This window comes from Rousettus aegyptiacus, unplaced genomic scaffold (assembly GCF_014176215.1).
Source record: "Rousettus aegyptiacus isolate mRouAeg1 unplaced genomic scaffold, mRouAeg1.p scaffold_m13_p_14, whole genome shotgun sequence".
Lineage (NCBI taxonomy): Eukaryota > Metazoa > Chordata > Mammalia > Chiroptera > Pteropodidae > Rousettus > Rousettus aegyptiacus.
The window spans coordinates 58,294,052-58,313,039 of NW_023416289.1; the positions used below are offsets into that span (position 1 = coordinate 58,294,052).

An 18,988-nucleotide genomic window follows, 5' to 3' on the forward strand; every position below is an offset into this window, starting at 1 on the left:
TGTGTGGGGAGGTTCAACCCAGACAGGACGGCCACCACCTGGAGGCCGCACTGGAGGGGGACCCGACAACAGAACCAAGGCGGCTGACCCCCCCAGCCCTCGCCCTGACGCTACACAGTTCAGTCTTTTCCCATGTGTCTCTGGAGCCTGGAGCACGGAACCCCAGCCAAAGCCCAGGGCGAGTGTCTGTGAGAGAAGGGGTCTGTGCACGCGCCCTTTAAGAGGATGTCTGGGTTTCCAAGTTTCTTCCATCTCACCTATAAAAGTCCCCACTGATTTCTACTCTCAGATTTTGTGGGAACGCATCCTCTTTGGCAGGGGAACCCTGAGCTGGGGAGCCTGGTGTGGGGCTGGACCCCTCACACCTTCAGGGGGACCTCTGCAGCCACTACCCTCCCGGGGCTCAGCCACCACCCGCAGGGGCGGAGCCAGCCCGCTTCTTGTCCCTACCCCTCCTACCAGTCTGGATGTGGCCTCTTCTTCATGTCTTTAGTTATATGTAACCTGTTCAGCTAGATTCCAGGTGGCACTCTAAATTGACTATTTTATAATTTGGTTGCAATTTTAACGTGGTCGTGGGAAGAGGTGAACCCCGTGTTTCCTGAGCCCACCAAACTGACCCTCTCCCAACTCAGGACATTTTGTTTGTTTACTATAAAAGGTGTTTTTCTGGATGTCATTCGGAGCTGAAATTTTTGCATCAGTTATCAGAAAGCTCTTATCTGTTTCCTGGCAGAAAATGGCAGATTTAACTGTGATTATTTCTTGAAGTCTCACGCCTTCAAGAAATATTGTTAACCAAGGTGACTGAACATTCTCCAGAAACATGTAAATAGTCCCTGATGCCCTAAACAGCACACAAGTAGGCTAATTCAGTCAATAACGAATTAAGTGCATAAAAACAATTCAATCGATTGTTTAACAAAACTTACCCATCATTGCATCATTTAACTGCTGTTTTTAAGGAAAACTGGATATATTTAAGGTATACAACATGATGGTCTGATACACATATACAGTGTGAAGTGATTACTGTAAACAAGCTAATTAACATATCCATGTCCTCAAAGTTACATTTTTTTCCTTTTTGTTGTTGTTGTTGTGAAGGCACCTGAAATCTACTCTCTTAGCAAATATTCAGTTTTTGATACAGTATTATTAACCATAGTCATCACGCTGTCCATTAGATCTGTGGAATTATTAATTCGACATAAATTCAACACGATGCTCTTGAACCAGCATCTCCCATTTCCCCCACCTGGCTGCCCCTGGTTCAGTTCTCTGTTCTCAGTGACTACTGAATGTCCACGTGGTGCTGGACCATCTGAAAGGCATTCAGGATACAGAGATAAAAATGTTCCAGTCCCACTTAACTTCAAGGAAATTACAACTAAAAGTTTCACATCTACGTTAATAGCTTTAGAGATTTTTTTTTTTTAAACCACAGCAAGAAATAACGGAATTCATGTAAACAGATGAAAGATATCTCAGAAAAGTAGCACCAGGGGAAAAAAAAAAGTACATTCTCACCCCTGGGAAAAGAAATAAAAAATCTCATAAATTCATGGTATAGAATTTACCTTGAGCTATGAAAGATATCAAGGGGTATACTTTAGAAATCTGCTGAAGCCCACACATTCTATTAAAAGGCATGGAAGCAAAGCTAAGCACTTGAACTTCAGAAGAAACACAGTCAGCACCTGGGAACCAATTCCCAGGAGAATACTGGGTTATCACAACCCCAGCGGGGGAGGCGAGGCGCCCACAGGTCGACTCAGTGGTGCGAATTGACCTCACATTTTAGACTCTGATGAAACAGCACTTTATTCCTACCCCTACGTTTATTCCTCACCATTCCCGATATCTACAGGGCCAGGTGAGGGAGGAAGATAATAACTGTTTTTAGAATGCACATACTTTTCCTTAGATTCGGGAAATATTCATAGTCAATGTATGGGGAGTTCCAGTTACCACCAACTGAATGGCACTTCGTTGAACTGCGAAACTACCTTTGAGTTACCTGACTGAACCAACTCCAGAAGGAGTGTGAACAATTTGTTACGTTCATAAGCTCTCAACTAATTCTCACTGGTAAGAATTCCACGAAAAGTGAAAAATCCAAACACACGCGCACGCGCGCACACACACACACACACACCCCAAGTCTTCTGCCTCCAGAAGTCCATACAACAGGGCTGACGGCTATAGCTTAATTAGCACCTTTTCATACCTAAGCCTGCAAGGTGAGGTCCAAAAGACTGATAATCATTTAATCACTCAGCCCGCAGTGCCATGGCGACAGACGGGAAGGAACAAAGGGGAAGATACTGAGAGGCTCAGTTTTGTACGAGCCAAATGAAGAATATGGCAAAGGACCAAATAACCTTGAGTGTTTGTCAGATTCTTTTTAAACGAGTGGCATCACAGGAAGAAAAAAGAACTTATCAGAAGGCAACAACGACAATGAAACCGCGTAGAATACAGACTGAGGGAAACGTTCTTAAAAAACAGCTGTCTGAAAATTTCCTAACATTTCTTCTTAGCCACCATTCAAACTCACCTGGGAGCGAACCAACTGTGGAGATTACAGCTGGGATTCAACCCAATAATTAAGAGGTCGTATAATTTTTTCACATCACACGTCTCACCTCTAGAGTGGAGAGTTTGTCTGCTTCCCGGCCCTGACTGGAACTCAAGGTCACACCCAGTGAGGGTCATTCTGTCACCTCCCTGACCATCCAGATGGAAACGAAAGCTCCCAGGACACTTTGCAAATAGCGTAAGGGATCACCCAGCTGTCTGGCCCCAGTTTCAATAAAAATCCAACTTAATGTCGCCAGCTGGGACTGAGTCCTCCTCGAATATAGAGGAGGGTCTGTGTTCAAGTCCTCAATTACTCAATGTCCTTGGAGCACTGCAATGACTTTGTAATCCACAGAGGGCTTTAAGAGAGTGAGGGATGCTATGAAAAAGTCAACTCCAGTTGTAATTTACGATTGAATTTCTCCACAGAGAAATAATTGGTCACTAAATAAAAAGTGTCTTCTGGGGGCAAATTCACAGGTGTAAGCTTTACAACCAACTATCAAAGGGCTTAGGTCCAAGAAAACCCACATTGCAAAATAAAGACTTTAAAAAAACAAACAAACAAAAAAAACATCAATTTGGGGCCGAGTGTTCATATTTAAAAAAAAAAAAAAAGTTCTCAGAAAATAACACTTTAATAGCTGAATCCCGTTTGTTTGGTATATACTCAATTTGGAGGAAACAGACATAATGTGTCTTGAAGATAAACCTAAATTCTGTGTCCAAGAACTTCTCCTACTGAGGAAAAGTTTATGCTTTAAATAACAATGAATAGATGTTATGCGTTTGCTTTAAAAGAATTAAGAAAATTAAAAACTTGCAAGCTATTTTTATACTAACTTGTTGCAAAGAAAAACAATAAGACTTAAGTAAGAATGTCTTAAAGGAGAACAAAATATTATCATTTTATACATCAAAGCTCGTCTGAACAGCCATAAAGGACATATCTAAATTTAAATATTGCATCTATAATCCACTTTTTTCAGTGTATGATCTGGAAGGAAGATGTTTCTATGATGTCTTGGCAAATAGATTTCCAAGAGAAAAGAATAAAAAAATAGGATAATGTGTTATTTTACCTGCTGCTCCATAAAAAAGCATCACCAAACTTAGCCGATTTAAACAGCACGCATTTATTCTCTTCTAGTTTCTGTGGGTCAGGAATCTAGGTGTGGCTTAGCTGGGCATCTTGAGTGAGCCCAGGGTCCCTCACAGGGTCGTTGGAGGTGTCAGCAGGCACTGAGTCTCATCTCAAGCTCGGCTGCAGATGGATTTGCTCCGAAGGTTGCTCACGTGATTGCTGGCGGATTCAGTTCCTCAAAGGCCGATGGACTAACGGCCTCAGGTCCTTGCTGGCTGTGGCCAGAGGCCCCCTCTCTTCCTTCCACGTCGGCCTCTCCGTAGGCAGTTGGGTTCATCAATGCAAGCAAGAAGTGAGAGAATGAGAATGAACCCGAAGTTTTTCTATCGCCTAATTCGGAAGTGACTTCCTGTTGCTTTTTCAGAATTCTCTTTGCTAGAAAGGAGTCGCTAGGTCCAGTGCACACTCAAACAGAGCATGGGGGTGAGGGGAATGAGACCAGGTGTGAGTCCCAGGAGGTGGGGATAACTGGAGGCCATCTCTGAGGCTGCCTGTGGCAAAGAATTAACTTTACCCAGAGAGGTCTGGCCTCTGTCCCTGCTCCTGGGAGGTGACCTCTACACCTTAGAACTTCCCAAACAATAACAGTGTATTTGTCATTCATGATAGGTCCCTGGATAGTTTGGACTGAGGATGGGGATGGGCCGTGACAGAAAGACCAACCACGTGATTACAGAGTTCGGGCTTTGAGCCACGTGATAACAGCAGGCCTGCCCCATCCTGGATGAGACCTGGATGGTTCCGGGAATGACAGCCCCATCTGCAGGAAGCAGAGACCACACAGACCCGCGGTCCGTGCCCGTGGGAACCCGGTACCCTGTTATCTGCCCGACGCCTTTTCAAGAAAAACCCAGCAACTTGGAGTCTTCTGTAAAACCTTCTGGTGTTGTTTTGTTTTCTTTTCTTTTTAATTTTATTTATTGATTTTTTTTTTATGCGAGGCAACCCTTGGTTGACCTCACAGATTGCAAGGACCTTGTAAGTTAATAATCCTTTATTTTTTATTTTTTATGCCTACAGCACCTGGTCTTCTTAGGTGGATTCTGGTATATAAATGTTGGCAACCAAATCGTTTTTTTAAAACTCTGTGAGCTAAACAAAACGTATCAGTGGTTCAGAATTTTGACCTAGAAAAATTAACGTAAGAAAACAACAGTTATTTGTATTCATTTGATCCCCCTGAAGAATAAAACCAAATGACTGAATCACTGTACGGATTAACTCTCCAGCTCCCAAACTGCGTAGACACTGGGCTGACCAGGGAGAGACAGCTAAGAACAGTACCATGAAGTCATGAGTCCTTGGGGTTGAGGGAAATCTTAAAAGATGAGCTAATCCTTTGAAGGAATCCCTCCCACGAGTCCATGCATTTATAACAAATAAATTCTCAGCCTCTTGAACTTTCAAGGGGATCCATTTGAAGGCAGCACATATAGCTTTTAAAGAGCTCCAACTGTTATAAAAATTCTTCCTAATCCTGGCCGGAGGTGTGTCTTCCTCTCCCTGGTCCTAGCTCTGTTCCCTGGAGCCACATGACAACCCGTCCAATATTTCTAGACATTCTTTAGCACAAGTGTCTCTCAGCTCAGCAACTCTCAACAATTCTTCACACAAATATTCTCGAATTCCTTAGTACTCTCGCCCTTCACCCTCCACTGGGCTGACTCCCTGATGTAAATCTCCATCTTTAAACAAAGCTTCTAGAACCAGCCATATAGGAGGCGGTTCAAACTGTCCCTGAGAGTAAAAACACCTTTCAGAGAAGGTCATCGGGCTTCCCAATCCTACAGCGCACCGAGAGGTCAGCATGGGTAGATAATTGACAGATTAAAACAAAACAGTAAGACGTCTACCTTAAAATTTTAATGTTGCAATTGAAGAATTAAGTTTCGTGTTCTTATTCAGAATCCCACATTCTAACGTCACAGACCCATCAAGAAGTGCGGCTTTTCTTTCACAAACATTAGCCCCTCTCCGTTCACATCGTCGCCGTCATCTTGGCCCTCACGAGAGCCCCTTCCGGAATCACGTAAGACACTTTCCCAGAGCACAGCATCTTGGTCTCTAAGTTGGTCCTTTCCAAACGTTTCTCTGAATATCACACACACGTACAGAAAAAAATACACAAATCATTTGTTTGGCTCTCTGGCTTTCCACGATGTGACATGACCAAGCACCCCAGAAGATGACCATTGTCCCTCTTTCAGGAGGTGACCACTATCCCGACTTCTAACACGACCGATTAGAGCTGTCTGTTTGGAATCTCCTGAAAGAGCTTTTTTTGTGTCTCGCCCTTTTTGGTCAATATTATGTTGGTGTGATTCATCCATATCATTTCATATTATTCTTGTTGTTCAAGGAATACAAACCTGTTGAAATCTGGGTGTGGTGCATTTATTTAAAAACTTTTCCTGAGCCACAAATGTCTATTTGCATAATATTAGGCAATCGGGCTTGTAAAATGCATGTCATAGGTTTGTATGTGTGATTTCCTCAGTATAGCTCTGGGCGTGGTCCAGCAATCACTTAAAGATCAACGAAAAACATTTAAAACAACATTTGTCATTTAAAACTGTGAGGTCGTGCACCTGGAAATAATCACTAAAGGGATCTCAAACTTCTTTTTAAACTGATCCTACCCTAGGACTTTCTGTAAGCATCAAAACTAGCATTGACCGGCTAATTTTTTTTAGGCAGATAATGTCTCCCTAACACGACATATCGTTTCCTATAATGTGAGAGGCTTCGTTAGAACTGATATAAGGTGGCATTTTGTTCTCAGATGAGTAATTTTAGAAGAAAACTCACCATCCATTCAGGCATAAATTGAACCTCACATTAACCACTTATCACTTAGGTCTCATTATTGTGTTATTGAGTTTGTGATCAGCTAAGATACCCAGATCTTTTGCAAGTGAATGCCTATCAAACTAGTCATCCCCAAAGTATATTTACACTTTACTTAGACTTTAAACTAAATGTAAATTTTTACATTAAAGTTTTACGCTAAGGTCACCTTGCATGTACATAATGCTTAAAATTCTCCAAAGCATTTTCAAATGCATTATCACACCAATTCTATGCAATAGCCAATAGCCAAGGGAATGAATTATTACTCACATTTTATAGATATGAGCATAATTATCACAGCTAGACTTCACTTTTTAAAAGAGATAATGCTCATCTTTTATAAAGGGCTCATTCAAATGGAAAAGAACACTATCTAACAAAATAGGCACAAAGTCATGATATTTGAATATTCACGCTCAAAAAATCACAAAGAGTAAGCAAGCACATGGGGAAATATCATGGCCATAAATAAAAGAAGCAAATTGAAATAATAATAAATGTCATTTCAGACCTCGTAAATTAACAAAGGAACGAGGCAAAACCTGACACTGCTAAAAACTGCAGTGAAACTGTTAACTTCATTATTCGCTGGTGACAATATAAATTAGCACAATTCTTCTGGCAAAGTAAGTTGAGAATATATATATATATTTTAATTAAAAAAAATAAACCATTCTCTTTAAGCAAGGATTCCCATGTGTAGAATTTATTCTTAAGGACATAATTTAGAAGAAGAAATGACGTCACGTGCAGAAAGATGTTCACTGAAGCATTATTTACAATAATAACAAGGAAATAACACAGGTGTATGGTAAATAAGTAAAACAAACAAACAAAAAAACCTTTGTTCAATGATTAAATCACCCCATCTCTCTCTCTCTCTCTCTCTCTCTCTCTCTCTCTCGCTCTCTCTCTCTCTCTCTCTCACGTGCACACGTGCACACTCACACTACATTCGACAAATAAGGGAGTGAAATTTGCTCTTTCTTTACCCCTCCCACCCCTCAGGCATCTCTCTTCTTCTGGGGAAGAGAAGACCTCACCTCTGCCATTAACAGGCATACCCCAAATAAACATTATTCAGACTTTAACATGAAATCTGATGTTCTCCTAGAGAGGAAAGTGTTTCTTCGGTTCGTATATTTGCTGGGATGTGCAGGAAACACCTGGAGGCAGGAAGCAGGGCCTTTAAGGAGGTTTCGCACGTTAAACGACCCGGTGGCTTAACCTCCCTCACAGGGGGCAGAAGGGCCCACTCAGAGCTGTGAAACGTCGGACTCGGCCTCGGTGCTGGACGTCCCAACGTCACACGTGTCTGGCCACGTCCCGAGATGTTTACTGGTCTTGATGGGCGATGACGGACGGCATAGGAAGGCTGCGGCCTTGTGCCCATCGGACCTGTCTGCCGAGCAGACCGGCCTCAGTCCAGCCGCGTTCAGCTCGGCCTGGTGGCCCGAGACCTTTCGCTGTTAACCCCTTCACACCCGATTCGCTGTATAACCTGCACCAGCAAGCCGGAGGCGGTTAAATACACGGCTTGGGTAATTAAAAATTACAGATGACTATTTATTACTTGGCTTACAAACAACTCTGCAACAGGTTCCAGAGGGCTGTGTCTTGAAGACCGTAGCTGATTTGTGGGGTTTTGTCAGGAAATGGCTAATCGTGATACTTGCGATTGGCCCGCGGGGACCCGCCACCTAGTGGATTTGAGTTGGCCTCTCCGGTGGGGAGTCACAATGGTCTCCCGGCAGAAAGCGGCAATGGGACAGGGCCTGGTCAGCAGTGCCCCTGGGGAAGAGGGCTCACTGCACAGGGCTGCCGTTTCTGGTCACATGTCCTCGGGCGAGCAATCCTAGGGACGTTGGCGCTGAAATTAACCCCTTGCATGCTTCCTGTCCACTGCAGGCCTTCTGAAGGCACTCCGGTTTTGTGTGTGTGTGTGTAAAAAAGCTACTTTATAGGCTGGACCATTCTCAGAGAACAGTTTCTCTGTCCCTCGAGATTGGTGACTCTGCTCATGGCATTTGAGGACACTCCCTAAACCTGCGAGCAGGATGGGCCGTGGGTACAAAGATGGGGAGAGATTCCACAGCATCCGTTGATTTCTCAGAGAAGACGTCACTCTGCCTGGTTAACTGCTCCAATCTCAGAGCAGCAGGGGTCAGCTGAAGGATTCAAAGAAAGGGTGTGTGGCAGGACTCGAGCTGCCCAACGAGCGCCATCTCCTCCTCTTCCTGGGTGCCCAGCGGATCCCAGTTCCCAGCCTCCTTTGCGAGCAGGTGTGGCCATGTGACTGGATTTTGGCCAACAGAACATGAAGAGGTGTGAGTGCCAAGGTTTCGAAGAAGTAGCTACCTCCCCGCCACTCACCCTTTCCCCTTCCACCAGCTCACGCAGAGGGTGTAGGGCACGGAGTAACCAAAGATAAAAGGAGCCTGAATCCCCGAGTCACTGCATGGAAGAAAGCTGCCCCAGACCGCGGAGCAGAAATACAGTTCTATGGCCTCGGACCATTCATTATACACGTTTACACGCAGTAGGCTGACCTGCTCTAACGCAGAGAGTCAGGAATATGGTTGCATTTAAAGTGGGCCTCACATTTTAGATATAGTTTTTGCGATGAAAAGTCACATCGGGTTTTCATTTTACTGCAATGCCTTCCGGATTATCACTTTTCAAAGCGCCCGACACATCCCATCACTCCCAAAGTGCCAAAATCTGAGACAGCGAGAAACCATTTTATTTATAAATTGGTTGCTGGCTCACGTCCTTCAGGCTTTGTACTCAAGGACAAAAGTCTTCCTGTGCTATTTATCTAAGTACGATGTCTGATTTTCCTTTGAATATCCCTAGTTCTGGTGTCTTGACAGCTTTCTGAGCAAAATTATTCCAGTGCCTGGTTGACCTTCATGGTTCAGAATGTTCTCTTCCTCCATGTCAGACAGTGGCTCTCCTTCTAAGTTCATCCGATAAAACTGGTCAGGTGCTGGTGACTGAGACAGCCCCATGGTGCCAATCAAAAGTGCAGTAGTAAGTCACTCTGGTTAGCCTTTATCAAATTCTCCCTGGGTGCCATCTCATCCCAGCCTCATACCAATGGCATGGAGCGAGCCCTCCATCTGACAGGCTCTGAGATGCCCCACGACTTGGCCACGCCCACAACACAAGGGGCGGAACCGCTCCTGGCTCCTTCCTGATGAGCGGGAGCCCAGCCTTCCCGGCGCCCTTGGCCATGGACTCAGGCTCAAGCTCCTCACCAGTCTGGGGAGATAAAACTCTGAACTCATCTCAGCTTTGACGGAATCTGCTTCCTGTGGCTGGAACGATCTGGTTCCCACAAGCACAGGCGAACCTAGGAGAGACACTGTAGGTTCGGTGCAGACCACGGCTGGATGGCAAATATGGAAATAAAGCAAGTCACGGGAATTTGGGGCTTTCCCGGCACATATGAAAGTTGTGTTTACACTGTACTGTAGTCTATTAAGCATGAAATTGCATTAAATCTAAAAAACGACGTATATATCTTAATTTAAAAATACTTTATGGCTAAAAAATGCTAACCACCCTCTGAGCCTGTCGAGGAGTCATCATCTTTTTGCTGGTGGAGGGTCTGGCCCCGATGATGAAATGTAATACCTGCAAAGCACCATACGGGGCAGCTCAATGAAATCGGGCGCGCCTGCATTGGGATTCCCTTGAAACGGACCCAAGACCACCTTTCACGGGCAGGTGGCAGGCCTCCATACGGCAGTGAAATCAAGACAAGTACTTTCTCCTTGCTCAAAACGAGCTTCCAGAACGGGTTTGCAAAGGAGGAGGAAATTCTGGAAATTTTATATGGGTCTTGATCAAATCCCTCCCGTCAGGGCGCTGACGACGTGAGGCCAGGGGCCTGGGCGGGGGGCTGTCTCCTCTCTCCTCCCTCCCCTGGCCCCCGCCCCCACGAGCAGGAGGGATCGGCCCCACGCCCCCCATAGCATGCCCTGACTCTCCGATGCGCAGTCCTCGTTCCGTGAAGGGCAGCTGGTCTTTGCTGAGAAAGGGGTCAGGGCTTCCTCGGCCGGGACAGGGGCGTCCACATACACCCATGCTCCCCCAGGCGGAGGCTCGGGGTCTCGGGGGCAGCGCAGCCCTGAGCGGGAGGTCGCCACAGAGAGTCAGCACCCGGCTGGTCGCCAGGGCTGGGTAATGAGGTCAACGCGAAAACGGCCGGAAGCCACGATCCCCGAGAAACACGGGCGGAGTAGAGATGGGCAACCTGACGAATCGAGTCGCTGGCCAGGAAACAGGACGCGACCTTTCCGACGCAGCGAATGTCTCGCGGAGGGAGGGCTGCCCTGTGCGTCTCCATTTTACTGTTGCCCCCAAGGCTGCAAGTCGCTGGAAATAACAGCCTGGCTCCAATCTGTGCTCCTCTGATGAGACACACACACACACACACACACACACACGCACACGCACACGCACGCACAGCATCGAGTCTGACAGGAGGGCACAGACGCACGCATGCGCGTGTGCGTGTGTGCACGCGAACATACATGCACACCCGTGAGCTGTGTGAACACATTTTTAAATGTATGTTAATCCCCTCCAACTTAACAGTCCATGTCTTACACTCAAATATTCGTTCTAGCTCATATTTTGAATAGAAATCTTTGGGATCTGGTGCACGCTTTTAAAGGAGAAAATAACCTTTCCGGCCTCATTCCCAGGGGCAGCCAGTGATCCATGAGTCGAGGCCGCTTTCCCCCCCAACACGGACCCCGCCCTGAAGAAGCTGACGAAGTTCCGTTTCCTGTCGTCCATCTTCCTTCTCGCTTTTCCACGCCCGTTAGCATCCGGGCCCAGAGCATTTTCATCGTCACCCCTGCAGTATTGGGGTCTAAACCTCACGCTGATGATGCCCACCCACGCATCATCGCGAATGTGTTTAGAGCTCTAAACTTTCAAGCAGAAAAAACTCTCTTGCAAAACAAAACAAAACAAAACAAAACAAAACAAAACAAAACAAAACACCCAGAAAATGCTAGCACTGCATTTGGAGTCTATGCTCCTATCCTTTTGCAAAGAACTCCGGGGTGGGGGTAGGAGGTCCGATGTGCAATTCTACAGCGTTTTGTCTGTGTTGCTAGGGACAAAACGGCGGCGTCGTGGCCACCGCACAGAGCGAGCGCCCCCAAGGACGATGTGCGTCGAGACTGCTCTCCTCGCAGTCTCTGCTCTACTTAAAGCTGGGCATGACGAATGGGGGAGCTGGGAGGGCCCGCGGGAGCTGCGAGACACACTCCCTGTGGGTGGCAAAATACTTTGAGCAAAAATTAGAAAATGTAATCACTACTTTATCATGTAAAACTGTTTCTCACGGCTGGAGGCTGATTTCGGTAGGTTTCATTCAGCTCTGGGTCCTGCTTTATGGATGGGTCTGCAGAAACGCTTTTCTGGAAGCTTCCATCAAGGTTAGCTCAGCAACAAGGAGGTTAGCGGGGCTGGGCGGGGGTATGGCCACCCTCCCAAAAGAGCTGGAAGATAATAATTCTTGGGCCCCCTGAGAGGACCTAACTTCAGAGATGTTCCCGGCACAAAGGTCATACGGGCCCCTCTTCCTGTAGGTAAGCCCCAGGAAATGCACGAAATTGGCAAATACTGGAAAAATCATGTGGAGCTGATGTTATTCCTGAAAGCGTCTCAAGCAGCACATTGAGTAGAATAAGAATAATCGTAATTATACCTGGCAGGTGGTGACAGCTCACCCTGTACCAGCATCGGTCTGACCTTGAAGGGTCGGCACGCCGGGGGCTTCCGTTTCACAGCTGTGGGAAACCGAGGCACGGAGCACGAAGTTAACACTCACCTGAAGTCACAGAGCCACCGAGCGGTGGAGCTGGGATTCGCGCGCCGGGAGTCCGGCTCGAGCCGCCGCTTCACTGCCTCTCGGTCCACGGGGTTTGGTGTCCGCTCTCCAGGACGCGTTGTGTTTGTGTTGAAACCCAATGTCCGGTGAAGAGGAATCCGGCCTGTTCTCCAGGAACGAGCCTTTCTCATCTCCGACGACGCCACTGAAAATAGTCGTTTTTCTCTTGGAAGGAGCTCGGGGAGTCGAGTTCGAGTAAGCTAAGTGTTTATCTGACGCGATTCCGCTGTGTGCGACGTGACTTTATTTGGTCGGGGCTGAAGAAAACTAAAGGCGGCCTGGGAGGGGGCGATGTCCTGCCCCAGATGGAAGCAGAGCGACCGAGGGCCCCAGGCGGCGCGCGGAGGGCCAAGGACGTGTGACGGCTGCAGTGAGGACTCGGCCTCCTCTGAAACACTCCGACCCCCGATGGACGACTCTCCACAGGCGTTCTCTTTGGCTCAAGGAGCACTTCACTTTGAAGACACCCCATTCGACCCCAGGAGGAGCCCTGGGCAGCTTGCAGGATGGTGTGCATTTCTCCCTCTCGTCTTACGATACGCCGCTTGAGTAAAACTGAAACCCGGGTTTGGAGACAAAATATTCGGCCCGCCCAGAACAGCCATAGAAGTGTTTCAAAACTCCTTCTTCCTCCATAGACCCTCTCTAAGCAAGGCCGCAAAAACAAGGATGCTGGAGGGATGTGCAGCCTCCGGTTACTGAAAACTGAAGGAACAAAAAATATTATGTCATAGGAAAAAGGAGATAAAATAAAGCCCGTGGTGCCTACAGCTACAGCAGACATTAAACACGGCCCGATTCTCAGCATAAAATCTCACACCGAAGACGTACTCAACTCAGGGCCGCTGGGATGCATGGACGTTTTCTGCAGCCCGGTTGCAGTGATATAAATAATTGCTCCATGCAGCCAGCCACCTCTGGTGCCAGGCCCCATGCCACGACTCTGCCCCTGCTCTATCCCACACTCCCCCAGGCCAGACGAGGCGGGCTTGGGCCTGCCCACTGCTCCTGTGTTCCAGGGTGATAAGCTAGCTGCATGCCGCACCTTCCTAAGTGAAGGGGGACCTTCTCCGCATTATAGAAAAACTGAACGACCTGATGCCTCCAAGCTTTGTTTCGATTCTGCTAAACAATTTGGAAAATCCTTTTTCTGTCGGTGGTGCAAGGGCAGCAAACCAAAACCTAATGCGAAGTCCAAAAAAGGGGCAATAACTCATTGAGTTACCAGAGAGCTCGCCCCAAATCTTACTTTTTAGAGCTGAGCTGTGAACCCAGGTCCGTCCAGCTCGGATGCTTTACATGAAGAGGCATCCTCTTTCCCGCAGCCCTTCCGGTCCACAGGAGTCAAATAAGTATTCAATGAAACAAAGCCGATGGCGTTTGAACATCGGACCATCCCGAATACAACACATTTTTCAGATCAGAGACGGCAGCGGGCTGATGGTGTGCCTTGCACGTCTGTCTCCTCGACCGCCGTGTCCACGGGCTTGGGGGCGCCGAGGCGGGGCCGAGCCCACGGCGCGGCCCCAGGACCCTGCCGGAGGGAGCAGAACACGGCCCGTTACGTCTGCGTCGCCTTTTCCTCGCTGGGCCCTGGCCCCGACTCGGCTCGGACACCTCCCTTTGGACACTAAGCCGCATGCGTTTGTAGTGGCGTCAGGTCTGTACACCTTATGGGAAAGCGGGAGGAAGACAAACCAGCAAGAGCCTCGTACCTGATTCCTAACCCTGTTGACCCTTATTTAACATGCGGTGCTAACAATATTGCTTCTCCAGTTTTCCATCTCGCAGTTCACTTCATGACCGTGGAGTGGGTGAGAGAGAAGCACTAGGCAGAACTAGAAAGAAAGAAAGAGGAAAATAAATAAATGACGGCGCCGATGCAGCCGAAGCTCCAGGAAGCAGCCTGGGGACACTTAGTGTGAGGTTATCGGCGGCTGCTGAAGACGTCACAGTGCTCCACGACTCCCGTTCGTAACAACTTTGAGCCACGAAGAAGAGGTGAAGTTCACATGCCTTTTATGAAATGGTGAGAAATGTGTCGTCGTTATCAAAATATTTTCCATCCGATACGCTTTGCATGAGGCCGAGAGGAAAAAAGAATCCCCTGCCCTAATCGTCTCCATCAGAGGTGTAAATCGCAAGATCTTTACTGAATATAGTGTAACTTGAAAAGTCTCTCACCGTAGCATAAACATTTCACCGACCAAATACAGCAGCACTAAATAAAAATAGTTCTGGGAACGCAGCCCAGATTATGTAGGCCTCTAATCACATTTTATATTATTTCCCAAAGTGATAAAGAATAAACCGCTCAAAATTTTTTCAAGTGAGAAAAAGAGAGACAAAATGAATCTGATCGCATGCAGAGTTTCGTTCGCTTCCTGTGTTACTTACTGAGGCATAAATCTATTATCATTTTATGTTGTTCTCTGAACCTTTGGAATTTAGAAAGAAAAGCATTTAAAGCTTGGGAATATGGAGGAAACAGAAAAACAGGTTACAGTAATAACCATAAATCCTAAAGCATGTGGATACTTGGAACGCTGATGCGTTGAAATAAAAAGTCACAATAAGGTGGTGTTTAAACAAACACACCCTCCCACGTAATAGAAAAGAGGTCTCAGGGTTCCATTCATGAGAAGGCATCAGCGGATTTCTGCTCCATGGTAATAACTGTTATTATTATTTATTAAGCACCTATCATATAATGGATGCCTGAGGCACCATCCATAAATGAAAAAAGATTATTTTTTTTTTAAAAAAAAGGCCTTATGAAATAAGAGTCTATATCCCATTTTGCAAAGATCGTAATTGAAGCTATGTGCTCTCCCTTGTGCTCCATTTAACGGTTCCAACCAACAGCGAGGGAAGCTTCTTAGCCTTCTTGGCCTTGGGAAAAAGAATTCATCATGAGAGAACGCGGGACTACAGGCAGTTATCGCGTTATCGAGGACCCGCTGGACCTCTGAATGTCACAAAAGTGCTCCCTTTACTAACGACAAGGACCTACCTATTCGTGATAATAGATATTAAGACTGAATCACATCAGAAATGAAACCGAAGGCGAAGACAGACGCTGTTTTTGTAATTGGGACGGTGCGTTAATATTTTAGCTGGGTCTGTAGAATTGAAACGATTGATTGGTCATGCCATTGGATAATCGACAGAGTTAAAGAATAAGTAACTAACCTGTAAATGAAAAAAATGTGACTTCATGCAATAAAGATGGGTGGATGGATGGATGGGCACAAGAACAGAGAACGAGAGAGTGACATTAAGGGAGAGAATTTTTCACTGTTTAATTCTGCTCCAGGTACCTAACCAGCGAAGGATGTGGAGAGAGCATCGGAGGTCACCGAGCACGCGTGTGACCCACCGCCCAAGGTGTGTGTGGCAGATGTGCCAACCGACTGGGTCTCAGAGCGTCCTCCAGACCACACACTACGGCCTAACGAGATCAGCCTCGCTGACCGGTTTCGTTCCGTGTCTTCCCGCGCCCAAACTGTCACAAGGCAACTGAGACCACGCACGGTGTCCAAACTGCCTTCCATTTTCCCAGAAGTTCTGAACCCTTCAAGTTAGCATCTGTCAAAGAGAGAGCCTTGTCGGACAATGAAGAGAGAAAAAAAAAAAAATTTAAAAAAAAGGTGGAGAGGGAATAAAGAAATAAAAGAAACCCAACAAAGGTTATTACATGCTTTTTATTCGGTATTGATTGTATGTCATTAATTGCTGGATTGTTTTTCCACCTTTTCCCTGAGAAATTATTGTAGGAAGAAATGAGTATTTTTCAGCAGCTGATGGAGATCGTCAAACAGACTTTTGAACTCTCCTAATGAAAGACAATTACTTCACGTTGCCTTAGGCTCTTTCTAACCAACAGAATGTCGATGTCAAATTCTCCAATTAAAAGGGACCTTTTTTGAAAAAGACGAGTCTAAACTTTAAAGGGTAAAGCCGCCTTCGTGGTCATGCTAGCAATCAGAACCTCCTCTCAGCAAGCATGGCAGCTACTGATGTGCAGTGGAAAACGCCCCGAGAACCCCAAGGCCCCAGGTTCAAACCCCAAACCTGCCACACGAGCCGTACGATTTAACCAAGCATCCACCTCACTCGGCCTCAGTCTCTTCATCTTCCAGATCACGAATTTTCCGCATGAAAAAAAAAAAAAACTGAATTTCGGAAGTGAAGAAACCCAATTTCTGATACAGAAACACGGTCTCGAACGCATCACTTCTGGGGATCAAAACAAGACATGCAGCTGTCAGGTGGCCTTGTCCCTTCTTATCAGAAACAACAACTGTCCCAGAAGCCCCACCCGGTGGCCTCCCACTCAAAGAAGCTTCAGCCAGAGCAGAGTCACACAGTCACCCGCACCTGCCTGGGAAATTATATTCTTGGGTCGGTACCTTTCCCCTTGGTGGGGGGGAAACCCCGTTAATAAAGAAGAGAAATGGATTTCGCGCACTCCGCCAGCAGCATGGCACTGAGTGAATCCACAAGGCCCGCAGAACTTCGCTTTGGCACAAAATGAAATCTGGAGTGGGTACTGAGGCAGGCGCAGCGCCCTGTCTGGCTTCGGCTGTGACAGTTCACGTCCACCAAGTGCTCGCGACAGGACAGCCACGCGCGGTCCACCTGACCCCCTCAGACACCTCGGAATACGTGTCTTTGCACGTAATGACCGAGTTCCTCAGCAGAGTTAGCCTCGAAGTGTATCTTCACTTTAATCCAATTCCGTGCCCGGAGCAGAGGGATTCCAGCCGGTCTTCTTCAAGCTTCTGATATCATTAATTATTGCTACACTGGGAGTTACTGGTGGAACAAGCAGGGTTTTAAATAGAAGCCATTTCTCTCTCAGCAGGGAGACTAACGGCTTTATTTCCCGAGCACTCAAACCCCCTCACGTGCGTAATCGGGTTGGCGGTGATCTCCTCTGCTCACCTCTGAGCAGGAGAAACCCTTCCTCTTTGCTTCCCCGATCAGCCCAATTGGCCACCTGTAGCTGGAGGAGGTGGGGTCGTCCATTTCCTCCTTTAATTGTTGAACAGGGTTTTCTAGAACGAGAGGCCAGCCTTTCCCTGAGCTCTGGGCATTTGGTCATGCTTCCTGGTGATTTTCTGCTAAAGGAAATCCCCTAACTCATTAAAAAACAACAACGACAACAAAAAAATAGATTAATTGACCATTTCAGTAACAAGTCGCTCCAGGACCCAATAAACTTTGCAAAGAATACAATTCCAGTTACGACTGTGCTCAGCGGGAGCCCAGCGGGTAAGCGGCATAATCTTCCTTCAGCGTGCGGGGATCTTTATATCCTCTTCTCCACTACTGTCGCTCTCTTGCATCAGCGTGGGCCCTGGGTCCCCCATCCCGTCCCTCTGCCGGATGGCTGCTATGACCCAGAGTGTCAGCGAAGAACTCCGTGAGACCAACAGAAAGGATCGGGCAGGCGTGAGTTTGCAGGAGCCTTTGCGGGGGGCACGTGGGCCGAGGAGGGAGCCACAAGCATGTGGGGTGCCGTCGCGGACCTGGCTGGGCCAGCCCTCCACAGCCTGCAGGCAGCAGGAAGCAGGGGCTTGGTGACCAGCCAGACGGCGGAGCGTGAGATAAGGCACGCGCCGAACACCTCAGTGGAGGGCGCTCCCTCTAGGATGAGCTACGCCATCATCTGGAGACCTTAGGCACCATACGACCGTACCCCCTGAACGCCCGCCGAGCAGAGAGTGTCAGAGATCTCCCTGCAAGACGCGACTCCAGCTCCACTCAACACGTGTTTAAGAAGCGGCTCCCATGTGTCAGGCCCAACCCGGAACTCAGGGGTTGCCAAAAATGAGCCAAGGTCCTTGCCCGCCTCTGCAAGTGAAAAATGACTTAGAAATAAATACAAGTGAAGTACAGCTACAGCGTTCTAAATGCAGCCTTTGTTTTCTTGGCAGTTTTCCCCTTGACATTTGCTTTCCCGGTACCAGCCTCTCTTTCACGCGGGCCAAGACGGCGGGCCCCAGAAATGGCGGAAGGAAGTGGCTCGTTTTATTTCCACACGAGGACAGGCCAGGCAAACCCCCTGGGCCATGCGCGGGCTCAGGGAGCTGGTCCTGCTTCTAGAAACCCGCAACCCACAGACCTTCAGCCACTCTGGCTCTGTGCCTCAGGCCTGTTCTCGCTATAGGTCACCAGCTCTTCAAGGTCATCTATCAAGGTCATCTATCAAGTCTAATTAGTCTCGATGTTCCCAGGGATTGCCACAACGTCCAGGGGCTGATGGTTATAAAATCAGGGTGTCTGAACCTCACGGCTATTGACGTTTTGGGCAAGATAATAATACGATGCGAGGAGCATCCCCCACTCCAATCAAAAATGTATACAGACACATTGTCTGGTCCGGGAACCACTACACACACACACACACACACACACACACACACACACACGAATGCGTATGTAGCATCTGTGAGTTTGGCTGCACAATATTGCTTTTGAATTTGAACTTG

At 47.3% G+C, this 18,988-nt stretch overlaps 1 protein-coding gene across 4 annotated transcripts in view; it reads right to left on the reverse strand.

Annotated features, from left to right (window-relative positions):
* Window positions 1-4,358: 4,358 nt before the first annotated feature.
* FAM169B (family with sequence similarity 169 member B) overlaps window positions 4,359-18,988 on the reverse strand; it is an 80,213-nt gene continuing 65,583 nt past the window's right edge. Inside the window, exons 8-11 of one of the 4 annotated variants that reach the window (XR_001596514.2) lie at window positions 14,207-14,329; window positions 12,432-13,196; window positions 5,581-5,818; window positions 4,359-4,854 (exon numbers count right to left, since the gene is read on the reverse strand). Coding sequence is in view for 1 of the 4 variants with exons in the window: in XM_016141831.2 (XP_015997317.2) it covers window positions 14,289-14,329 (41 nt within the window). In the remaining 3 variants the exon portion in view is untranslated. The other 3 variants (XR_004954354.1, XR_001596513.2, XM_016141831.2) reach the window with 3 other exon arrangements.